At 33.3% G+C, this 21,022-nt stretch overlaps 2 protein-coding genes across 10 annotated transcripts in view; one reads left to right on the forward strand and one right to left on the reverse strand.

Moving 5' to 3' along the window:
• The window catches only part of LOC113864331 (protein SABRE), a 30,203-nt gene extending 24,325 nt beyond the window's left edge, over positions 1 to 5,878 (forward strand). For 4 of the 5 annotated variants that reach the window (XM_027497929.1, XM_027497930.1, XM_027497932.1 and 1 more), the window contains exons 17-23: positions 1,085 to 1,157; positions 2,055 to 2,156; positions 2,259 to 2,441; positions 2,599 to 2,928; positions 3,030 to 3,197; positions 3,520 to 3,892; positions 5,214 to 5,878. In XM_027497929.1, coding sequence (XP_027353730.1) covers positions 1,085 to 1,157; positions 2,055 to 2,156; positions 2,259 to 2,441; positions 2,599 to 2,928; positions 3,030 to 3,197; positions 3,520 to 3,892; positions 5,214 to 5,323 — 1,339 coding nt within the window. In that variant the 3' untranslated portion in view covers positions 5,324 to 5,878. The remainder of the gene's footprint in view (positions 1 to 1,084; positions 1,158 to 2,054; positions 2,157 to 2,258; positions 2,442 to 2,598; positions 2,929 to 3,029; positions 3,198 to 3,519; positions 3,893 to 5,213) is intronic. The other variant, XR_003504823.1, reaches the window with a different exon arrangement.
• Positions 5,879 to 6,287: 409 nt separating this feature from the next.
• On the reverse strand, positions 6,288 to 20,602 carry LOC113864516 (alpha-glucan water dikinase 2). Of its 5 annotated transcripts, none has more exons than XM_027498322.1 (32): positions 20,406 to 20,602; positions 20,209 to 20,318; positions 19,870 to 19,993; positions 19,700 to 19,791; positions 19,430 to 19,592; positions 18,624 to 18,932; positions 18,434 to 18,544; positions 18,249 to 18,347; positions 18,003 to 18,134; positions 16,980 to 17,080; positions 16,603 to 16,737; positions 15,436 to 15,598; positions 15,268 to 15,357; positions 13,849 to 14,034; positions 12,229 to 12,291; positions 12,053 to 12,115; positions 11,796 to 11,855; positions 11,563 to 11,736; positions 11,371 to 11,454; positions 11,057 to 11,233; positions 10,832 to 10,938; positions 10,412 to 10,625; positions 10,155 to 10,258; positions 9,946 to 10,075; positions 8,972 to 9,097; positions 8,327 to 8,437; positions 8,122 to 8,142; positions 7,787 to 7,885; positions 7,253 to 7,426; positions 7,083 to 7,175; positions 6,805 to 6,920; positions 6,288 to 6,652 (listed from the first exon to the last, which is right to left on the reverse strand). In XM_027498322.1, exons 1-32 carry the CDS (start codon positions 20,457 to 20,459, stop codon positions 6,448 to 6,450), a joined length of 3,990 nt encoding a protein of 1,329 aa, XP_027354123.1. In that variant the 5' UTR covers positions 20,460 to 20,602; the 3' UTR covers positions 6,288 to 6,447. The 5 variants fall into 5 exon arrangements, with proteins under 5 accessions (XP_027354123.1, XP_027354124.1, XP_027354126.1 ...); XM_027498323.1 differs by having other exon boundaries at positions 6,289 to 6,652; positions 19,870 to 19,948; XM_027498324.1 differs by having other exon boundaries at positions 6,290 to 6,652; positions 16,980 to 17,068; positions 19,870 to 19,948.
• Between the last annotated feature and the right edge of the window lie 420 nt (positions 20,603 to 21,022).

Consider the following 21,022-nt stretch of genomic DNA (forward strand, 5'->3'; position numbering starts at 1 on the left):
GTGTATACAGGAAGTTTAAACGAGGATGTACCTCCTTGCATATAAAAGTAAAACTACTGTTTAAATATGTGATAAATATTCAATAGTATTTAGTATCTTGATTTCTACAGCCACGTCTCAATCAATGTCTACAATGGTGACCTTGCACTGCTGTCCTTGTCCCTGATCTGCTCTCCCTTTGTCAGTATCAGGTCCTGTGCCTCCTCTTTCAGCATTTTCATAGTTGTTTGGTTTCAGGATGAACTGACCTCAGCTTGCTTTTTGTTGACGGTGCTTCTTTCTCTTGTTAGACTTAAATGTGGTTTGAGCCTCATCAGTTTTTCCTAGATGCAATTTGGCCCTTGTTTTTGTACCAAACATGGTCTGCCCCATTCACACTGATATTCCAGTCCCAGATCATGCCCTGCTTGTCTTCAACCCTGGAGGCTCTGGCCCTGTTTCCATGCTAAATCATTTGGTGTTTATCGTGATGTTCTTTTTCCACCAAAATTCATTGATGTGATAATTCATTGCATTTTTTAGCTGAGCTATATAATGTGGATCTGTCAATGTCCTGAGCTTTTCAACAATTTGTCTAGGTGCAGTTATTCCATTGCATTTTTTATCATCATTTCATGTATACCTTTGAAAGTATACCTTCCAAAATTTGCAGCCTATTATACGTTGATATCATTTAAATATGATTACAAGATGTTAACCAAAAAAGATAAGCGATACCAATTCATAATGGCTTTTAACTCATTTTGTAGAGGGATATCTTTCAACAAAGCTTGCACAAGATTTTGAAAGTCATGTCTATTTTCGTTGAGTGTGAAAATATGTATGATAGTTATTTGTGTTACTTTGTCTTTTGGCATGAAATTCCCTGCTATTCAGGTAGAGCTTTATACAGTAACAATATGTTTTCGATGCAATATGTTTGTCTCTAGGATAGTTAATTTGGAATCTTTTTCTATGAAGGTGTTTGTATTTACATTATTTAATTCTTTTTTATATACAATTTGTAAAGGGTGAGCAACTGCATATTGCATTGTATTTGTTGCAAGTATCAAGTTGCATGACTGCTTTTTAAATTCTTTTCCAGAAAAGTGATGCTTCGAGTGGATGCACAACAGGGAGCACCAAAGGATGGAAATTCTCCCCTTGAACTTTTTGAGGTATTCATTTCCTTTAGGTTGTTTTGGATCCTTAAATTCCAAGAAATTCAATGCAGAGAATTAGAATAAGTTCTTAATTTGTGGTTTCTCTCTCTTGCTTCTTTTTTTTTTTTTTTTGGTGGCCATTGATTAAAATTGAGACCATATTTCATACTTATCTCAAGTAGACATTATGTGAAGATAATATAATATTGCTAAGTCATTATCAGAGTTCAAATTTTTGGGCTGGGCTGAGCCTTACTTAACTCCAAAACCTAGCTCATAAGGTGGATTGTTCAAGCCTTTATGGAATCTCAACAAGAATGTTTTAGCAATATGATTTTCTCCATATACTGAATATTTAGAAGATATGCCTGATGGGGCATGAGAGTGAGAAATGTTAAGATGTCCCACAATAGTTAGGAATAGAGTTAGAATACTCCTTATAAGGGCTTTGGTAGTCATCCTCTTATGAGCTAGCTTTTGGGAGTGAGATAACCTAAGTTTCGTAATAAGAAAGAATTTGGCACATAAATCTTAGGGCTGGAACATTATTACTGTCACTATCCTTGTACTTCCAAAGTTTTGTCAGCTTTGAATATTGTTGTAGTATTGATGTCAAGTGGCCTGGTTTGCTGTTATCAACAAAGGTCTATCATAAACATGCCTGCAATACAATTTTCTTTGGGAAAAGCTGTTACAATGTAGAAGTTCATATTCATATTGAAAGCCATTTGCAATGGAGTAAAATGTAAACATAAAGGAATTAGAAAATTCTAAATCTGCATTTGTGTGGATTTTTCAGAATCAGAAACTAAAATTTACTATTATTTGAGAGGTTTTCTTGGAATGTCAAGATTGGTCCTAACTCCTAACAGGTTCAGCTTGTTTCTAATATGAACTTACTTTTCACTATAGGTAGAGATTTATCCCCTTAAGATCCATCTAACGGAGACAATGTACAGAATGATGTGGGAATATTTCTTCCCAGAAGAAGAACAAGATTCCCAACGCCGACAGGTTAGTTTAGGATTACAGATCTTATATTTTGATGTCTTCAAAAACCAAGGCTAAAGTAGCAGAAAAAAATATCAGAAGTTAAAATAGTGATTATTTATTCAGGAGGTTTGGAAGGTTTCAACCACTGCTGGTGCAAGGCGTGTAAAGAAAGGTTCATCAATCCTTGAAGCTTCTGCCTCAAGCAGCCACTCAATAAAAGAGTCTGAGGCCTCATCTAAATCTGGCATATCTGCTATGCTATTTCAGTCAACAAGTCTGCCTTCAGGCCATGTTGATTCAACTCAAGTGAGTATTGATTTACTCTATAATGCATGGTTCTCAAGTCAGATTATTAATAATATTAGCAAATAATTGGTGCATTGATTGACAAGAGAGTGGTCCCGCTAATTTATTAATTTTTAGATGCTAGAATTCTCAAGGAGTTTCTGTAACCTGCTTGCAGGCATCCAAAACACAAAATGTCAAAGCAAACCAAGGTGCTGGTACAACTCCTGAGTTGAGAAGGACATCATCTTTTGATCGAACCTGGGAAGAGACCGTGGCAGAATCTGTAGCTAATGAACTTGTGTTACAAAGCTTCTCTTCCTCAAAAAACGGCCCATTTGGTTCTACTGAGCAACAAGACGAAACAGCTAAAAATAAATCAAAAGATTCAAAAGGGGTCAAAGGTGGTCGCTCATCTCATGAAGAAAAAAAGGTGGCTAAGTCGCATGAAGAGAAGAGATCTAGGCCAAGGAAGATGATGGAGTTTCACAATATCAAAATTAGCCAGGTTGGTTGGTTTGAGCGTTCTGGTAAAGTTGTTATCTATCATCACTTATGCAATAATTTAAATTCAAAATTCTGCTAAATGTCATGCATTATTTCTTACAGGTTGAGTTATTGGTCACATATGAAGGGCAAAGATTTGTTGTAAATGATCTCAAACTACTTATGGATCAATTTCACCGAACCGAGTTTACTGGGACTTGGCGAAGACTCTTCTCACGAGTTAAGAAGCACATCATATGGGGAGTCCTAAAGTCTGTAACCGGAATGCAGGTGAGGAATGGCCTCCGGTTTCCTCTCATTTCATTTTGTTGTAAGCAGTTATATATGATCCTGTTGTTTTCCTTTGTATTCATAACTGTCATTTATACGCCTACCACTGCAAATTTACGAGGACATTAAAACACAAACAGGCTGTTATAATAACTAGCAGATTAGGAACTTGAGTGATATTGTTAATTTGTTATTTTTCTGATTCCCTTTAAAATAGCCTTTATCAATAAAAAAAGAATTGTTGTATTAACAACATGGATCTATTTGGAGGCAATTTTAACGGTTTCCACTGAATTGCTTTTCTTTTGCATGGATCATGTAGGGTAGGAAATTTAAAGACAAAGGTCAGAGTCAGCCCACTGGTGCTGGTGTTCCTGAAATTGATCTTAATTTTAGTGACAATGAAGGTCAGGCAGGAAAATCTGATCAATATCCACCATCTTGGCCTAAGCGTCCAGGTGATGGTGCAGGTGATGGATTTGTAACATCCATTAGGGGACTGTTCAATACTCAACGCCGCAAGGCAAAGGCATTTGTGCTCCGAACTATGAGGGGGGAAGCAGAGAATGATTTTCAAGGTGATTGGAGTGAGAGTGATATTGAGTTCTCTCCTTTTGCAAGGCAGCTCACAATTACAAAAGCTAAAAAACTTATTAGAAGGCACACTAAGAAGTTCCGTTCCAGAGGACAGAAAGGTTTGTTTGTCACTTTGGTGCTATTGCTTTAGTCGTTTATGCCTACTTACTATTCATTTGATTCATGAACGGCTCTTTTTTTAAAAAAAGAATATATTATTAGAAAGAAAGGAGAGAGAGTACATGATTGGCTAAAATTTTTTTGTTAAAAGGATAAAAAATTCCCCTACATAGAAAACACGAAAGCTAACTAAAATGGCCCAACCATGCACCAGAGTTGTCTTCTCTGTGTGCACGTCATTAATGTAAATTCTCTTGACAAAACTATGAGCAAAGCACCAGGGAGAAGTCCTATATCACCCTAAAACAAAAACGGGGGAAATTTTTTTGAAAATACTGGCATTCTTCAACTAGTAAATACACCATAGAATTTCAAAAGTAGCTATTGACAGAAGTTCGTACGCGCTTGCCATTTTTCTTATCATTGGTCTTTCGGCTCTAAGAAACCGAGCACCAAATAATAAGGTGATTACTTTTTGCACTACCCATTTTTGCTTGTACCACTCATTTTTTTTATTTTGTAATTTAATTTCCAGAAGTCTATTTAATATATTCAGAAAATTAAATTCTAGAAGCCATTTCAAATACCTTCTGGAATTTAATTTTCAGAAGTAATTTTATACTTTCCAAAAATTAAATTCCGTAAGTGATTTACAAATGTTTTTCAAAATTTTATTTGTGGAATGTATTGAACACAATTTTGAAAATTCAATTCTGGTTGTGATAATAAAAGGGGTGGTACAAACAGGAGAAAGAGGTGGCGAATATAGTAATCTCCAATTATGAAAGGCCCAAAACCCAACCAATAGGAAAGCCTTGCCAAAACTCTAAGCATGTGATGAGAAATTATTCAGCAAGAATCCCTAGCAGATTTCCTTATTCCATTTTAAAACTAGCTGATTTACAATGCAATCAGAATGAGCTACTGTTATTGAACTAGGTCTACACCAACACCTTGAAAAAAAGAACAGTCTGAGGTCTATAATTCCATTTGTAATAGTTGTTACAGTTGTCCAAACAGAAGTCTTGTTTGGGAGGAATGATGATTAGGAAATTGTGTGTTTAAGCTGTTTCCTATGTTCCGTGTCTGCTTTGGATGTCTATCCTAATAAACTACCTTCTTCTCTCTTGCATGCGGTTGATTGTAATGCACACTTTTTATTGAAAATTATTTACACAAATCATTATGGGTCTAGGTGAACTTTTTCATTTCCTTTTGTATTCAAAGTTTTTTATATTTGACGTCCCTGATAATATTCATCTCTGCGAATCAATCTTTCCATTTGATTACATGAGGAATGAAGCTTCAAATCTCTTGCAGGTTCATCTTCACAACAAAGAGAATCGCTACCATCATCTCCAAGAGAGACAACTCCATTTGACAGTGATTCTTCAAGTGGATCCTCACCATATGAAGATTTTCATGAATAGAATGTTAATCGTTATCTAAAGGATTTCTTACTTTTCAGCTGAGCATGACGCTGTTTCCTCTGGTTCATAAAGTACTCTAAAAGACAAAAACGTGACTGATGACCTTTCTCGATTAAGTACCTCAGTTGAAAGCTTCAAATCTTGAGCAGAGGAGCGCATGGAATTGGCAACAGAACTTGGGGCTCGATATTTGGGCAATGCATGGTTGATGTTGATAGCAATTCATTGTGTATTTTCCGTGGCAACCTATGTAAGTCATCGGTGAAAAAGAGCCTTGCTTTCATCTCTCATCTAACATTTTGTCCATCATCGACCGCAGATCTAACATTTTTGTATTCCTCGACAACTTCAGTTACCGGTGAAGATCATTGCGTTCATCACATCTCTCATGTCGTATTCGGGTTGTATATTCCTGTAGCTTCTGTTCAATGTACAATTTTAGGCTTCATAATTTATTAGAAAATAGAAGCCTAGAGTTTGACATGATTATGTACATACATTTGATTATATTTTGAAAAATAGAATAAAAGCTATATCTGCTTTTGCACATTATGTTTAAAAACAAAATAAAAAATCTTAACAAAAATGCCACATAATATTGCTGGAGTTACATTTAGTTGAACTTGTTAAAGTGACCAATGATCTTTCTAAAAATTCTTCTTAGCTCTTATTTAGTTGTACAGAGAATTTTATCAAAGCAAAATTTTTAACTTATTTTAAGGAGTTTCACAATCAAACATATGAATACACTTTTAATTGATAAGAATTTCGTGAAGCTCTACCTAGTTTACATTTTAAAGTGAGAATGCGTATATTACAATGTAAAAGAAAAATATATTTGACTTTCTCTCAAAGCAATTCTTTTCAACCGTTTTATGAAGTTTTATTTCATATAAATAAGCACCTCATGAATGCTTATATATTCAAACGTGTGGTGATTTTTGTTATATAGTAAAAATAAATGCCTATAGGGCAATAACATCTTATCATTTTATTTAATGTGTATAATACAAGGTTAAATTTGTGGTTGGAATGCAAATATAACATAAGCATGATTTTGCCAATATATATTATTAACAGATTCAACACTATTTCAGTTGAAATTTTAAGTATATTTTACGAAATTAAATTTGTGGTCTTGCCTGAACCACAAATATTATTCCATCTTTAACCACTCCTTCAATGTCCTGAGGGCAACCATAAAGGTCCTCTATAATTTTTCCTGCCTCTGCAATTCTTGAGAAGAGTGAAGTTTGAAATGGTTTATTAGCAATAATTGGATCCTTGGAGTAGTCTAACACAATTTTCTCGACCTTGTCCATGATTACACTGCAGGAAATTTGAGCAAAGACTTTATAGGTTAGCATAAGCAAAAAATGCAATTGTATAAATGCCAAGAAAGACCGTAATTGCCCAATCTAATACAATTGTACAATATACTCTTGATTTATTACTTCAAACCAAAGTGTCGCATATTTCACCTGTCAAAAAGACCTGCACTAGCAAATCCTTGAAGGTCCTCGGCGTTGGAGTCTGATCTAAATATAATGGACTTCTTACTGTACAACCCCGTTAGCTTGCTTGGGTAACTGGTAACCTTCAAATTCACAAGATTTTTGAGCGATAAACATGAAGGGCTCATATGCCAGTTAATTTGAGAAACATGATTATTAAAACTACTAAATTTAAAGTGATTTGACATGAACCCACTTAATGATGCATATTTTAATAAATAGCTATGAAGAGATATCTACATTACCATTGGAGATTTCAGGTTTGTTTTCTTCACAATGAAGGTCATTGCACGTCCTGGATATGCCCCAACCAGAGTCTCTCCCAACCCTTTCACTATCTGTTTTTGCAAGATGGGTAAGACAGTGGAAAATATTCTCTTATAATTTGTTAACAGACCAAGAAAAAAATATTTACCTCAACATATATCTCTGTAGCATCCCCTGACAAGGGATTTTTTGTATGAATCACAAAAGAATAATCACCACAAATAACTTCTTGAATCAATACAGCCATACATATATTCTCATGATTCAACTTGTTTTTTTGGCAACTGAGAAAAGCTCGTTCATTCCACTTTGAAGCCCAAACCTACAAAGAAGAAAATTAGAAATCCTTGCATGATTTTGTCAATTATTCACACTGGAGTGTCATCATGACAAGTATTTAAACTTGGAGTCTAGTCTAATTTAATTCAAGACAAATATACATAAAAGCCCTTGTACTTTACCTTTGCTAGATATAAGAAAATCAGGTGATAAAAACCAAACTAACAATTGACAAAGCCAAAGATTTGAGCCCAATCCAAAATAAACTGGGATGGAAAAGGTTAATACGGATAAAGTGAACATGAAAAACATTAATATCACTGGAAAGGAAAGAAATATAACAACATGCTCTCCCTTGAAAAACAAAAATTATGTATTAGTATTTGTGAAAACAAAGTTATACCTTCTTTATTGCTTGCCATGCATAACTCCACCTCTCATTACCTTCATCACTAGGCCATGGTAATTTTGAACTTCTAATTTTGTGCTCGAGTTCATAAGTCTTGCAAAATTACAATGTCAAAAGAAAGGAAATAAAGTATGATTTTGCACAACATATTAGATAAAAGTGTGAGCAAAGAGTTATTCTTGACCATCCATACATGGTTGTATTGGGTCAAGATTTGTTCTAATCTCTCGCACTTTCACTTGATATACCGTATATAAATAGGTCTGTGCGATGTTTCTCAAAACCATAAAATAATATATGCTTTATCTGGGTAAAGGCAAACATCTTACTTGTAAAGATGATAATGTAAACTACCAAAAAAAGAATGAAATAAAAAAGGAAAATGATGGCTATGCCACTGAAAATGTTATTATCTTGTAGAAAAACAAAGATAGGAAGAAATTAAAGAGGAAAGTATATATTAATGTACAAACTTTATACCAGATATCATAAGTATGAATTCATCAACATGATGTCATGATGCTTTTAAATTACCATAGATGGTGGAGCATTCATTTGCAGGATGGCTTCTTGTACTGCTTTAAGTTTTGAAAGGTCGCCATTATGCACTGATTTGGATAAAGAAGCAATCTTATTTTCTATGGCCTGCAAGATAGTGAAAACTTTACTGGCCCTTCTTTCAAATAAAGTCACACATGTTTCTCTAGCTTACCACTATCAGAAGTAGCAATTTATTTCATGTCTCAATCACAAATTCTTAAATATTAGCATGATAATTGGTGGTTGAAGTTCAAACAATGGCTGTAACAAAATAAGGATAATTACCATTCCAAGTTGAAGTTATTTCTTAAATGAAAATTACAATAATAGGAGAAAATCAGCAGAAGGAAAAAAGATGATCATAAAAAATAACTGCTTGATATTTTAGACTATGTCCAAATAGTATTTCTATGTCCACAAACAATTAAAATTATGACAAAACTGATCCGTAAATATGGTGGCCAACTTTGGCCTCTAATATCTCAAATTTTCTGTCATCAACTAATTATTTCAATGTTGACTTATGTTAATGAAATCCATATTAGTAGAGAGCATATAAAATTAACATTGTATGAATGCAACTAAAGTAGCTACACTCACATACATTGTTTACAAGGAAATGAAAAATGATTACAAGACCTTATTAACTTTGTCTTGCAAAGCAGTCTCAAAGGCTCCAAATGTTAGGGCAACTGACGGTGGGATCTTAATCCAAGATGGTACCCTTGTACATAAAAATTTAATATTGCATGATTTTGCACCAACCTAGTCACATAAGTTAATGAAATTAATTAGAGCATAATGTTGTAAAAAGTAACAACTATTCAGGCTTTCATCAAAATCTGCAACCAAACATACAGGAGATTCTCCTGCCTTGACTAAACATATTTTCAAAGTATAAATTTCATCAATCACCAATTAATTCCCATCTAACATCCTCATTTTCTTAAACAAAAAATAAATTATTTAATTTTATTTCAACTATTTCAAAACAAGAAATATGTCAATTTCAAAACAGACACAGGTAAGGTGTTTTGGTAATGAAAAGAAAATGTGATTGTAGGTAGGCAATTGCAGTAGCACTAGGCAGTGGCCTAGCCTAGTGACAATGAATCAAAGGGAGAGTGAAACTGCACCAGTGGTTGATGGTACAGAAAATTGTGCTGTCTCTAGGTAGTGCTTATAGAAGAACTGATGAGGTCATCATCGAAATAACTTTGGTAGCATTGGAGATGCTGATGTAGCACAATACCAGGATACTTGCAAAAGTTTGTAAAGGAGTGTTCTGATGGTGTCACAACTTTTATCAACTTAGGTGGAAACACAACCTCTAGTTTCTCATAATACATGAAAAATTTTGAAATAGGATCACCTCTAAAGAGACTGGTATCTATGATTGGTTGTTACAGTTTAAGAAATAAAAATGGAAAATTTTTAGCTTGTGGAGAGTAAATAAAAGAACAAATTATACAATGTCACATTTTTAGATGCATCATTGACTTGTCAATCATCTGCAAACTTACCATCACTATCCAGAAGACCTTGTGCAAAGTACAAACATAAACAAGATACTATATTCAAGCAAAGAAACAATTTGATATGCAAAATCATACCACTTCACCAGTAAACTCCTCAACTGAAGCAGCATATTTACCACAAAAAGTCTTCTTTTTAAAGGTAACTCCTCGACGAATGGAGAACGAAATAATGGAGTTGTGAGACAGACTGGAGCTATTGATATCACTACAAGCATAAAAATGATGGTTTTTAAGATCACTGAATAATCACTAGTGTGCTAATCTAGTACATAACAAATTTTTACCTTATAACCAAATTGTTTGATTTAAATCTTATTGATATTGCTTTTCCCTCCTTTGATTTGAGACCCCAGAAAATATTTTGGTCAAAGCATGTGGCAAAGCATATCTGCACCAACCAACTTACTTCCTGTGTTAGTTTTAATTTCCACAACAAATCATTAGGCAATATTTGGACTCTTGTGTATGATCAAAACAATAGTATCTGGTCATAAAATTATCAATATAAACAAGATATAATTAATGAAAATGATACACATGCCTTATTATTTCTAGCTCTGATTGAAATGTGGGATAGAACATCAGGCATATCAGTTGTTAGCACTGCTACCACTCCTTCTGAAATCTCTTCATCACCAGTTATTTTAGAAGCAATAATAATGGTGGGCCTTCTATAAACTTTATTTTGAGCTGTTGCCAATTCATTGACAAAGGTAACAAAGCCAGACACTTCTACTACACTAATGACCTGCCAGCTGCCAAAAGAAAATTAATCAATTTAGTATTAACCACTGAAACCACTCAAACCAGCAATAAGAGAATTTCTAAATGAATCCAAGAGATCAGTATATTTAAATAAAAATAAAAGTATTATGATGACATGATGGCACAGTTTGATGATGAATCACTCAGCTTAGATTGAATCCAATCAATTATGCACACATGTACATCTCGTTCTTACCCTCCTAAATTCGCAACTTTCCTTAGAATGGGATTAAAATGGTTAATGAGGATTGACATCATAGCAGAACATCCCGATCTTATCAACTCCTCTGTAAAAATATCAATCTTGTAATGGAATAAAGTTATCAGAAGGAGTGTTCAATATAAGAATTTTTGTAAAATCTAAAACAAAAAATTTCAATTTCTTTATTATTTTCCATAGCCCAAAATTCACCTAACATACCGTCCATTTTGGAACTCCAAGCAAATTACCAAGATACTGGGCACTTGGTTGGAGCCTTTTTTGGTAATACTGAGACCTTTCAGCGAGTACTAGCCCCAACCGGTCAAGTATAGCCTTTGTCTGTAATGCCCATTGACTATTTCCCAATTTGTATGATTCACAGATGCGATACCAGTCCTTTAGAAGACAGGATAATGTAAACAAATGCCAGAAATAATTATCCATGCAGCACTTATAGTATACCACTGTTAGACTTTTGCTTATCACAAAGTCCATAAGAGAAAGTCAAAGAAACTTCAAGATCAAACACACACCTTAGTGCAGTAAATGATGTCTTCATTATTGACAGTTGATAAGCATAGATTCTCAAGAATAAAAGAGAACAAAAACAATATTTCCTGTTGTCAATTAGAAGGAAAAATGAAAATAAGAAGCTTAGTCAGAGTGTTTTGAAAAAAGTAGTCCTAACCAATTATAAAATAATTTTAGATTCAAATTATTGTTACCGGCAGATTGGCAAAGTTCAAATTTTGTAAGCTCTTTTCCATAATTGTTCTGATTGCCGAATCCAAAGAAATATCAAGGAAAAGTAGATCTTTCAATCTTCTATGAGATTTCAGCAGAATAGGGCGAAGCTCAATGCGTGATTCCAATAACTTCTGAGAAAAAACAACTTTCATCTTTTCAAGGACATTCACATGTAAAATTATATTTTTCATCAAATGCTATACGAACTGACCTCCATTAGTGGAGTAGTATTGGCATCCCTAAAATGTTCTTTGACAAATTTCAGATTTTCCTGCAAGTTTACAACATTAACGAAGTATTATCCACTCATAATTTAAATAATTATAAATATAGAAAAGATCAAGTTATAAACATGTAAAATAAAAAAATATTATATAATTCAAATTGTTTATTCACAGCACTATTGTCATATGATAAAAAGACCTTACAAACATAAGTTTACTTGAAATGCCAATAAAATTACATTACCAGCAGTTTCAATGGCAAACCAAACACACAGCTATGTTTAATTGCATTTGTAATGTTTCCATCCTGAAAGACCAGGACAAAAGTCAACATTTTGTTAATTACAAATACAGTGTTAGTAATGTCAGAAATCAAACAAGATGAAAATTACAAGTATCCTTAACATCTGCAACCATCACCTTGAAAGAGGATCTCAAACAAATATCAATAGCATGTTCAAGGTCCACACCAGTGTAAACAGCCTGTGTCACAGAAAATTAATTGAAGTAACCATTTCCAACAATATTTCCTATTAAGTAGGCAAACTAAGCCTTCCTTGGAAGATTAGTAAAGAATACAGCAGCTGAAAAATTTGAAAATTAACAACTAAACTGGTGCTAAAAGGATACAGAAAGCAATTAATAAAAGGAAAACCATATTGTTGGGCTACTAATGAAAATTGGAACTTAAAATATTGTTATCTAGATTCCAGATGTAATCAGGAAATTAACAATAATGATATAACCAGAAAATTTCTTGTGAATTTTCTATGCCAGCATCAAAGAAAAAATTAAGGTACTTCAGATAAAATGATTCTTTAAAGCTGCATATTAGAAAACATATATGCATGTGTTTATATTTGTGTAACGGTTACTATAATTATGATTCATTCTTTGTACTCATTTTACTCATTTTTGTGATTAGAAATGCATAAGTGTGTAATCATCTTTGATGCACAACACTCATACACTTTCTCTCTACATGGTATCAATAGTTTAAGCTTTGTCTTCTCTGATCTCCTCTGCAATACTAGCTCTTGTTTTTGTTTTTTGCAGTGAACAGTACTGTGGTGAACAGTACACATGATTAGTGTGCACCCTTTTTCGCTTGCCACTGCGCCTCTTTTTACCAATATGATCTTGCAACCAACACCGCCATCCTTTTGCCATCTTTGTAAAGTTATTATTGAAGTCTCTTATCAACTATAGATATGATTAAATAAAAGTTTATAAAGGTTAAAGCAATTATAACCTTACAAATTAGCTTTTAAGGTTGACTTAAGTTTAAACCTAATAAGATGGTATTAGAGCCTATCATAGATCTGATATTGGGTCACCCTTGATTGAAAAAAAATTCCTAGCTCTGAATATTTCCAACACAATCTACTTGGTCCTGTGGCTTCTCGAGTGCTATCTACACCCTGCAGATTTCTCAGTGTAATATAAAAAAAATCACAATATAAAGGTTAAAGCAATCCTCATCTTACAAGCTAGCTTTTGAAATTGAGTTACGTTTAAGCCCAAATTTAAGACTGCAAAACTTAAGTGAGCACGTGCCTGATTCCAAATAATGTCCCATCATGAGCAGATTATAAAAATTAGAACTCACGCCACTTCTCCTCTCAAATTACTTGTCAAAAATAAAAAAGAACCAAATTTGGATCATTTTTAGATGGTTCAATAGAAAGGTTTTTGAAAAATAACGAAGTTAAAATTTTGTGACAATATGCTGTTTATGCAGTCAATTGGTGCATTTGGTTAGAGTGGAGTGCTCACATTTTTAAGGAAGATTTTTTGCCCTTAATCTTTTCAAGAGATAGGATTATGTTTGTGGTTCCTCTTTCATGTTCAGCTCCTGATTGATTCAAGGGGACTCTTATTGACAAGCAAACAGATTGGGCAGCTGTGGGTGGTTCACATTCAAATTATGGTTGCTAAACTTGAGTTGAGAAGTTACAGCCATCAAATTTAGTGTAAAACTTGAACAAGAAAATATCCAATTTAAAATATAAGAAGTGCCTTTCTTTAGCTGGTGCATACCTTTAGAATCTTCAAGTATGCAGTGAGATCATGGATAAGGCTATCCCTCATATCAGTCCTGAAATGTGGTTCAGACACAATTGGATGGTCGTAGCTTGCAAGTTTCTCTCTTGTCAGACCATTTGCATTTAATGTTTTCCAATAAACATCAACTCTGAACCCGCATCTTACATAATTCAAGAGTGCCTGTTACCAAAATAACAACCACTTAAGAAAATCTTATTTATTATAAAATGGGGTCACTGGCGCAACTTGCAAGCATACTGATACTAGTCTTGTGTTAATCTTGGGTAGAAGTGCTTATTATCAACTCAGACCTGTTGAGACTAAATGACATAACTTTACAAAGATAAGAAAAACAAAGCTATGATAAATGGAAACAATAGAGGGTAGGAGGAATAAAATTAGGCAAGAGAAATAGAGAGACAGAGAGAGGGAGGGAGAATTCAGAAACTCTCAAAGGGAGAAAGAAATATGATGAAAACAATATTAAATAATAGCTTAAATATGTTTTTGATCCTTACATTTTAGCACAATTTTGGTTTTAGTCCCTTCAAACTAACTTTTTTTATTTTAATCCCTACTTTTTTATAAATTTTTTCTTTTAGTCACTAATGCTGATGTGGTCAAATAAAAACTGACACGTAGTGGTATCTCAATGGACCAGATCAATGTTAAGAACTAAAAACAAAAATTTATAAAAAAATTGGGATTAAAACAAAAAAAATCATTTGAAGGGACCAAAACAAAAAATTCACTATAATGTGGAACCAAACACATTTAAGTCTTCAATAATAGTCTCATTTCCAAAATTCATAAAGAGAACACCAAGTACTTTGCACTCATTAAATAGTCAAACACTTATAGTATTAAGAAACAACCAACTTATTAATCAAGTAATATTTTTTCAAATAGATATTATAGCCAATGCTTATAACATTTTAATCAATTGAACAATTAAATCCCAATACATAATTTCTTACCCTTATTAAGTACACGTATTATAAAAATTACATTCCTTGATTCTATTGTTTCTATCTCACACTATCCAAATGTCATGAACTACCCTAATAATGTTTATATCAAAAATTGTGTGAATAACATAAGAATCTGACAAAAATAATGTAGATATAGTAAGAATGTAAAGAGGGAAGATTATTCATTGAGTAATTTGGTTAGAGTAACTGTATATTCCTGTAATTATCCTTGTTTATGACTCCTGATATAAATAGATGCTTGGCTGTGAAATTAAGACATGTATTCTTTCACGTCTCTCATTCCTTTTCTCGCTCAACAAAAACAAAAAAATATATATATATATACAAAGAAATTAAATAATCATCTATTTGATTTCTATTGGACATAAATTTGAAAATGTGGAATAAATTATGAAACCAAATGCGCTGATTAGTTGGTCACCTCACATATTATGACATCATCAGGGCTACTATTATTGTGTAACTTTTGATGCCATTCCTCCATCATGCCTGTTTTGCAGTCATTATTTCTCTGAAAGGTAACATACATATATGATTAATCATCCAAGGCACAACAATTATATTCAGCAAACATAAGTATTTTATACACCTGAACCAAAAGAATTTCATCACGGATTCTCTGACCAGCATCACCTTGCCCTCCAGGACCAACACACATCAATATTAGTCTCACAATCTCCCTATTGCTTGGCTGGTTCAAGTATATTATTTGCAGTAAATTGGTAAACCTGTCTTGAGCTTCACTAATTTCACTTCAAATGAAATACAATTCATTTAGCAGGCAACAATGGGCTTGTGATACCAACTACAATTAGTAATACTGAATATACAACAAAAAGTAAACATGGACAAGTTGACATAATGTCAAAATACATTATGAAAATGGGCTAAGGCAAACTATTAATTGAACCAGTATCAACTACAATTATCCAAAATACTTACTAGCAGTTAGCAATCAATATCCTCACATTCAACCGTATATTCTAACACGAATGCTAATATTCTAGGTATGTTTGGGAGGGAGGTTTTGGAGGGAAGGGAAGAGAGAACAAATTTTTTAGTTTTAAATTAAAATAATTATATATTATTTATGATAACAAATACATTATTAAAATATTAGTTTATGTTAATATATCAATTTATATCTTTTATTTAAAAATATTAATTTTAAATATATTTATTTAAAATATAAATTTTGTTGTGCCCTGCCCTTCCCTCCAAAATCCTCCTTTTCCAAATAACCCCTAACAAAAAGTTTATATTCAAATTTTTTTGTCATTGTTTGAATTGGCTTAAACCAACCCAACCTAGTGGGATAAGACTTGGTTGTTGGTATAATTAGGTTAAATAATATTATTAATTTAGTCATACTCATTTTTAAGTCTTCTGTTTCATTGGAAGTAGAATTAAAAAACTTACATAAATTGTGGCATTGGTATGATGGTAGCACGAGAAACACTGATGTCGGTATATTAGTCATTAGTCAACATCCAAATCGTTTCAAAATTCAAATCAAAGAACTGGTCCACATGATAAATCTAACTAAAGAAGAAAAGAGCATTTGTGCTTCACTTATAAGTACAAATCCTGAGTGAAATTGAACAAAATAATTCAAAGTTCAAAAAGGATAGTACATTTAGTGGGAAATGTTGGTGCTATAATTATTAGACAATGGATATGAAACAAGAACTTCTATGGAAAGGAATATCTCATGAAGCAATTAATTGGTAAAAGGAGTAAAAGAATAATAATTTACCGAGGTTTTACATTAAAATTCTTATTCCATTTGAGATGTCTGCATGCCATGAACCTGATCCAAACTAGTATTCCAATCAGCCCCAGTTCCCCTTCCGACTTGCAACGATCTGTCAGCTCTGTGGCAATATTGAACCTGAGAAAAATTAAACACATCAAAAAATCATTTTAGCATACAACTACAACACACACACATGCATGATCAATCAAGGTGAAGAGAAGAAAAGTACACCAACAATGATAGTAAGGTACTTTAATAACACAAATAGCTATAGAAACTTAGAAAATACTCTGAAAATTTTCATAAATTTTCTTTTAATGAAAATGGTTAAAGGAATAAAAGGTTTTGTTAAACACTGTAGTATATCATAGTCTCACCTGTGCATCAAAGATCTCTCAGCCTCTTTCTCTCTACGAGAAATTTCATCTAGTAGCCACAAGACAACCTCTTTTGCATCTCTATCAAACTGTATATAAGGCTTTTTGGATCAAAAAAGGCTTAAATGTTAAGTTTCATAATTCATCTAACTGCAAAAGTGATAGAATAGAATATCAAACTCAATATGTAAGAATACCTCTTTATTGCAGAACCCTAATTCACAATGCTACACCAACATGGTCCAGATTAGGAATAGGAAAAACTACACAATTGCACTGCCCTGAGGTCATTCAAGAGACCTCATTCTCCAAGCCAGACATTAACTATTCCAAAAAACTCCTCTCACTAACTGCCCGACCTCTTATTTATATTGCTAAAAGGGCTAGCTGTCCTAACTACTAAATTAGTTAGTTACAACTTATGAGTTCTCCCTTTTTCTCCTACTATATACATTTTTGAACCTATCAAAAAGGAAAAATATTAGGACTTTGCTACAATAGGAGGAACAAAGATCAATGTCATTTATTGAACATGTACAGTCTAGGCGTTAATAAAAATAGAGAAAATTTAATAAGAGGTCACCATTAAAACTACATTAAATGTTAAGGAGCTGGACCATGACCTTGGTTTGCAACAGGAATATTCTGGCTTTGGTGGAGGAAAGCGATACTCGAGTCTTATCAATTGTTTTTCTATTCCTATTCTGAAATTCTTTGAGACTCACTGTTTCAAGGTTAAATTGGATAAGAGCAATGTGGCTGGCCTTCATATTTTCAGTACAGTTGGGTGGTTTCCACAAGGTAATTTGGATCCCCATAGTTCAAAAGGTTTGCATTTGGAAGGATTCTTTTTATTCTTTGGTAGTTAAGATTATGCCTATCTGAACGTATTTCTTCATATTCCCTCAAACATATACTATTTTTCAGGAACTTCTTTATTTCAAGCAGGTAAAAGGGGGGAAATGTGGGGCTATCACCTGCATATTTAACAAGAAATTGTTAAAGAAGAAATATAAAAATAACCTTTTCAGTTTGATTGATTGATTTTAGCTCAGCAAAGAAGTTTGCTCCATTGTTTTTAACCCAACATCCACCTGTCCAGATGACAAACTGAATACCAGCAAAACTCCTCTTCTGCAAGTTGACATCTACAATCTGTTTATTTATTTGGGTGGGGGTGGGGGGAGATGTATTGTTAGTATGTGCACCAAACTCTAATAAATACACACCAATCACAGTAGTAGGAAACGATGCACTTGCAAAAATTACCTGAAATGATCTATTTCCAGTAAACTTATCTCTAAAATAGCTTTGACATGCACCAGAAACCATTTTTGAGTTATCTGGCCATATCTCTTGTGGTGGCACCTACCACAATGTAGAAAAATCAGATAATGAACAAAAAACGTGTAACAGTTACAACAGAAGGCTTAAGAATATATCACATGACTCACCAACCACTCACTTGGAGACAACTTAGATACACCCCAGTGAAGCACCGTAGTACCTTTCGTGTTTGCAGCAATGAAAATGTGGTTGTCGCCATTAATAAATTTTGAAAATACCTATCAATGCATGAACGATTTAAAACTGTTGAAAAATTTATGCCTTTAAGCGAACAAGAATGATAACAAGAAAACTAACCACAATTTCATAGTTGTGAACATGATATATTTTCCTTGACATTACATTTGTTCCACCTATAAATTTCTCTACAAGATTTATCAAAGCTGATGTTGACACAGTTCCTTTGTCCCCTTCAGAATGCTTTTGTAACCAGTCTTCAACATTGTATTTCCTATGGTAGGAATATCGCATACCGCTCCTGAGTTGATCTCTGTTATTACTCACAGGTTTTATTCCTCCAGTTGCATGACTATTCCATGACTCATTTAAGGTTATTCCTTTTGATAGGTGATTTTGGAGCTCTCTCAATGCATCATCATAATCTTGCTGCATCAAAATGTAAAAAGTACAAATAAGACTGAAATTTGTTTCAGAAAATGCATCATAGGGTTGCATTACCAGGTAGGGCTTTTATATAAATACAAAACATAATGACCATACTTTTATTAACATAAAGAGAAGATAGCTACAGCAGGAAGACAGCGAAAAAGCTTAACACAGGAAAAGACTCTTTGAAATTGCATCTTAATGAAAGGACTAGGATGAAAATTACCTAGGCCCACTTCAATACATAGTCTGTCATTTCATAGTGGAAGAGCTTACAGGTATAGAAACGGTGGAGATGAAGGTTACAAGTGTATCAATATTCATGCCAAAGAAATTTAATATTACCTTAATGATAGTTAAACTACATCTACACAACACCATAAAAAAAGTCTGCCCAGATCTCCCACCAAAAATACTCCTCGTTATAAATAGTGGTTAAAATATGAACAAGCATCATAGAAAGTTTCTTGAAGCAAGCAACTTGTTTCCAAAACTACCTTCTGTTGTTGTGGCGAACTTATAGGCCTACCCTTACTCTCCCACAGTGAATAAGCCTTGTGTTCTATCATGTCCTTTGGTATGCTAGAATCAGAATAAGATATTACAGGAGCATCACTTGCTGGTATCTCTATTCGAAAATTTTTGTGGTTCAGTTTCAACCTAGAAGCCAACAAATAAAATAACACTGGAGAAGTTCAATGTGTAAAAATTGAAAACCAAGAAAAATTGGTATGAATTTTAGTTTATTTAAAAATTTTGAAGCAAACCATCTATCATGACTGCCATCTTTTAGAACAAATTCAATGGCATGTATGCTAGGATCCCGCATCTCAATGATAAGCATGTATATCTGTCCATGCTGCAAGTTATGCATGAAAATTTTAACATGTATCAATTATAACCGTATTGTTTAAAAATTGAATTTTAAGGATAAAACCTTTGTAAACTGTGACTGTAATGCACCGTGCTTGTAGGATTTCGCTCCCGAAGAATTACCAGCTGGAATGAACCAATTCCTATGGACACAAAATAAACTTCGTACATTCCACTTGCAGTTTGGACTTCAAACAATTATTTTGTGAAACAACAATTAATTTACGTACGACAAAACATCAAAGATTTAGATAGTGTAGAAATTTTTTAAAAAATCATAAACCATTTAAAAAAATATTTATCCGCATAAATCTAGCACATGCACACTGATAGTGCGGGTGATTTCTCTACAAAATGCACACCAAACAATTTTATTGGAAAAAAAAAAGGTTTTATTATTTACTTATCCCCATTGAAGACAAAACCCCAGTGCAGGATCCAAGTCCTTGTACAATTCTTGAGTTGAAATTCAATTCGCACGTTGTGCCTCTCCAAGGATCCAGATATATTAATCTAAGAAGAACCAACAAATAAAGTATTAACTAGTATCTTCTTTATTTCTTTAACATGTAATTTACCACTGAATGGAAAGACGTGTACCACAAGTTGCATTCCTTCAATTAGATCAAAATGAAGAAGACGAGAAGGAGCCATGGCAGTGTTTTTGGCTTCCACACTCAAAAAAGAGAATAAAGAATGAAAAAGAAGCGTCGAGTTTCAATCTTTATAGGAGGAAAAGGAAAATGGTTTATTAGTGGAGGTTAAAGAATATATGAAGATTCATTCACTGAAAAGATGCTCTTGCGATTGAAATCACTTCTTGCGCTTTCTTTTAAAATTTTCGTTTACGTTTGACAGAGATTGGACGGAGAATTCTGCAACTGAAGCGTCATCGCTAAAAATAAAAGTTGGAAAAAGAATCGCATGTTCGAGAACACAATTCCAAAGCTACAAACGTCTTCTTTTCCTAACGACAGATATAGGCAAGAGAAATTCTCTCGGTCCAACTTTTTCATACTACTCTGCCGAAGTGTATATATAAGTACAGTCACTCCTTTCCTACTTTTGTTTCTTGCGTTTGCTTAGCCCAAACGCAAAATATAACATCTTTTATATTAACATATAAAATATATATAATATTGGATAAAAATCGAATAAAATGTCTATTATTTTTTATTATTTATTAGATTTAGTTACAATCTCTATTGTACTTTTAG

Source organism: Abrus precatorius, unplaced genomic scaffold (genome assembly GCF_003935025.1).
Source record: "Abrus precatorius isolate BTA unplaced genomic scaffold, Abrus_2018 Scaffold4, whole genome shotgun sequence".
NCBI lineage: Eukaryota > Viridiplantae > Streptophyta > Magnoliopsida > Fabales > Fabaceae > Abrus > Abrus precatorius.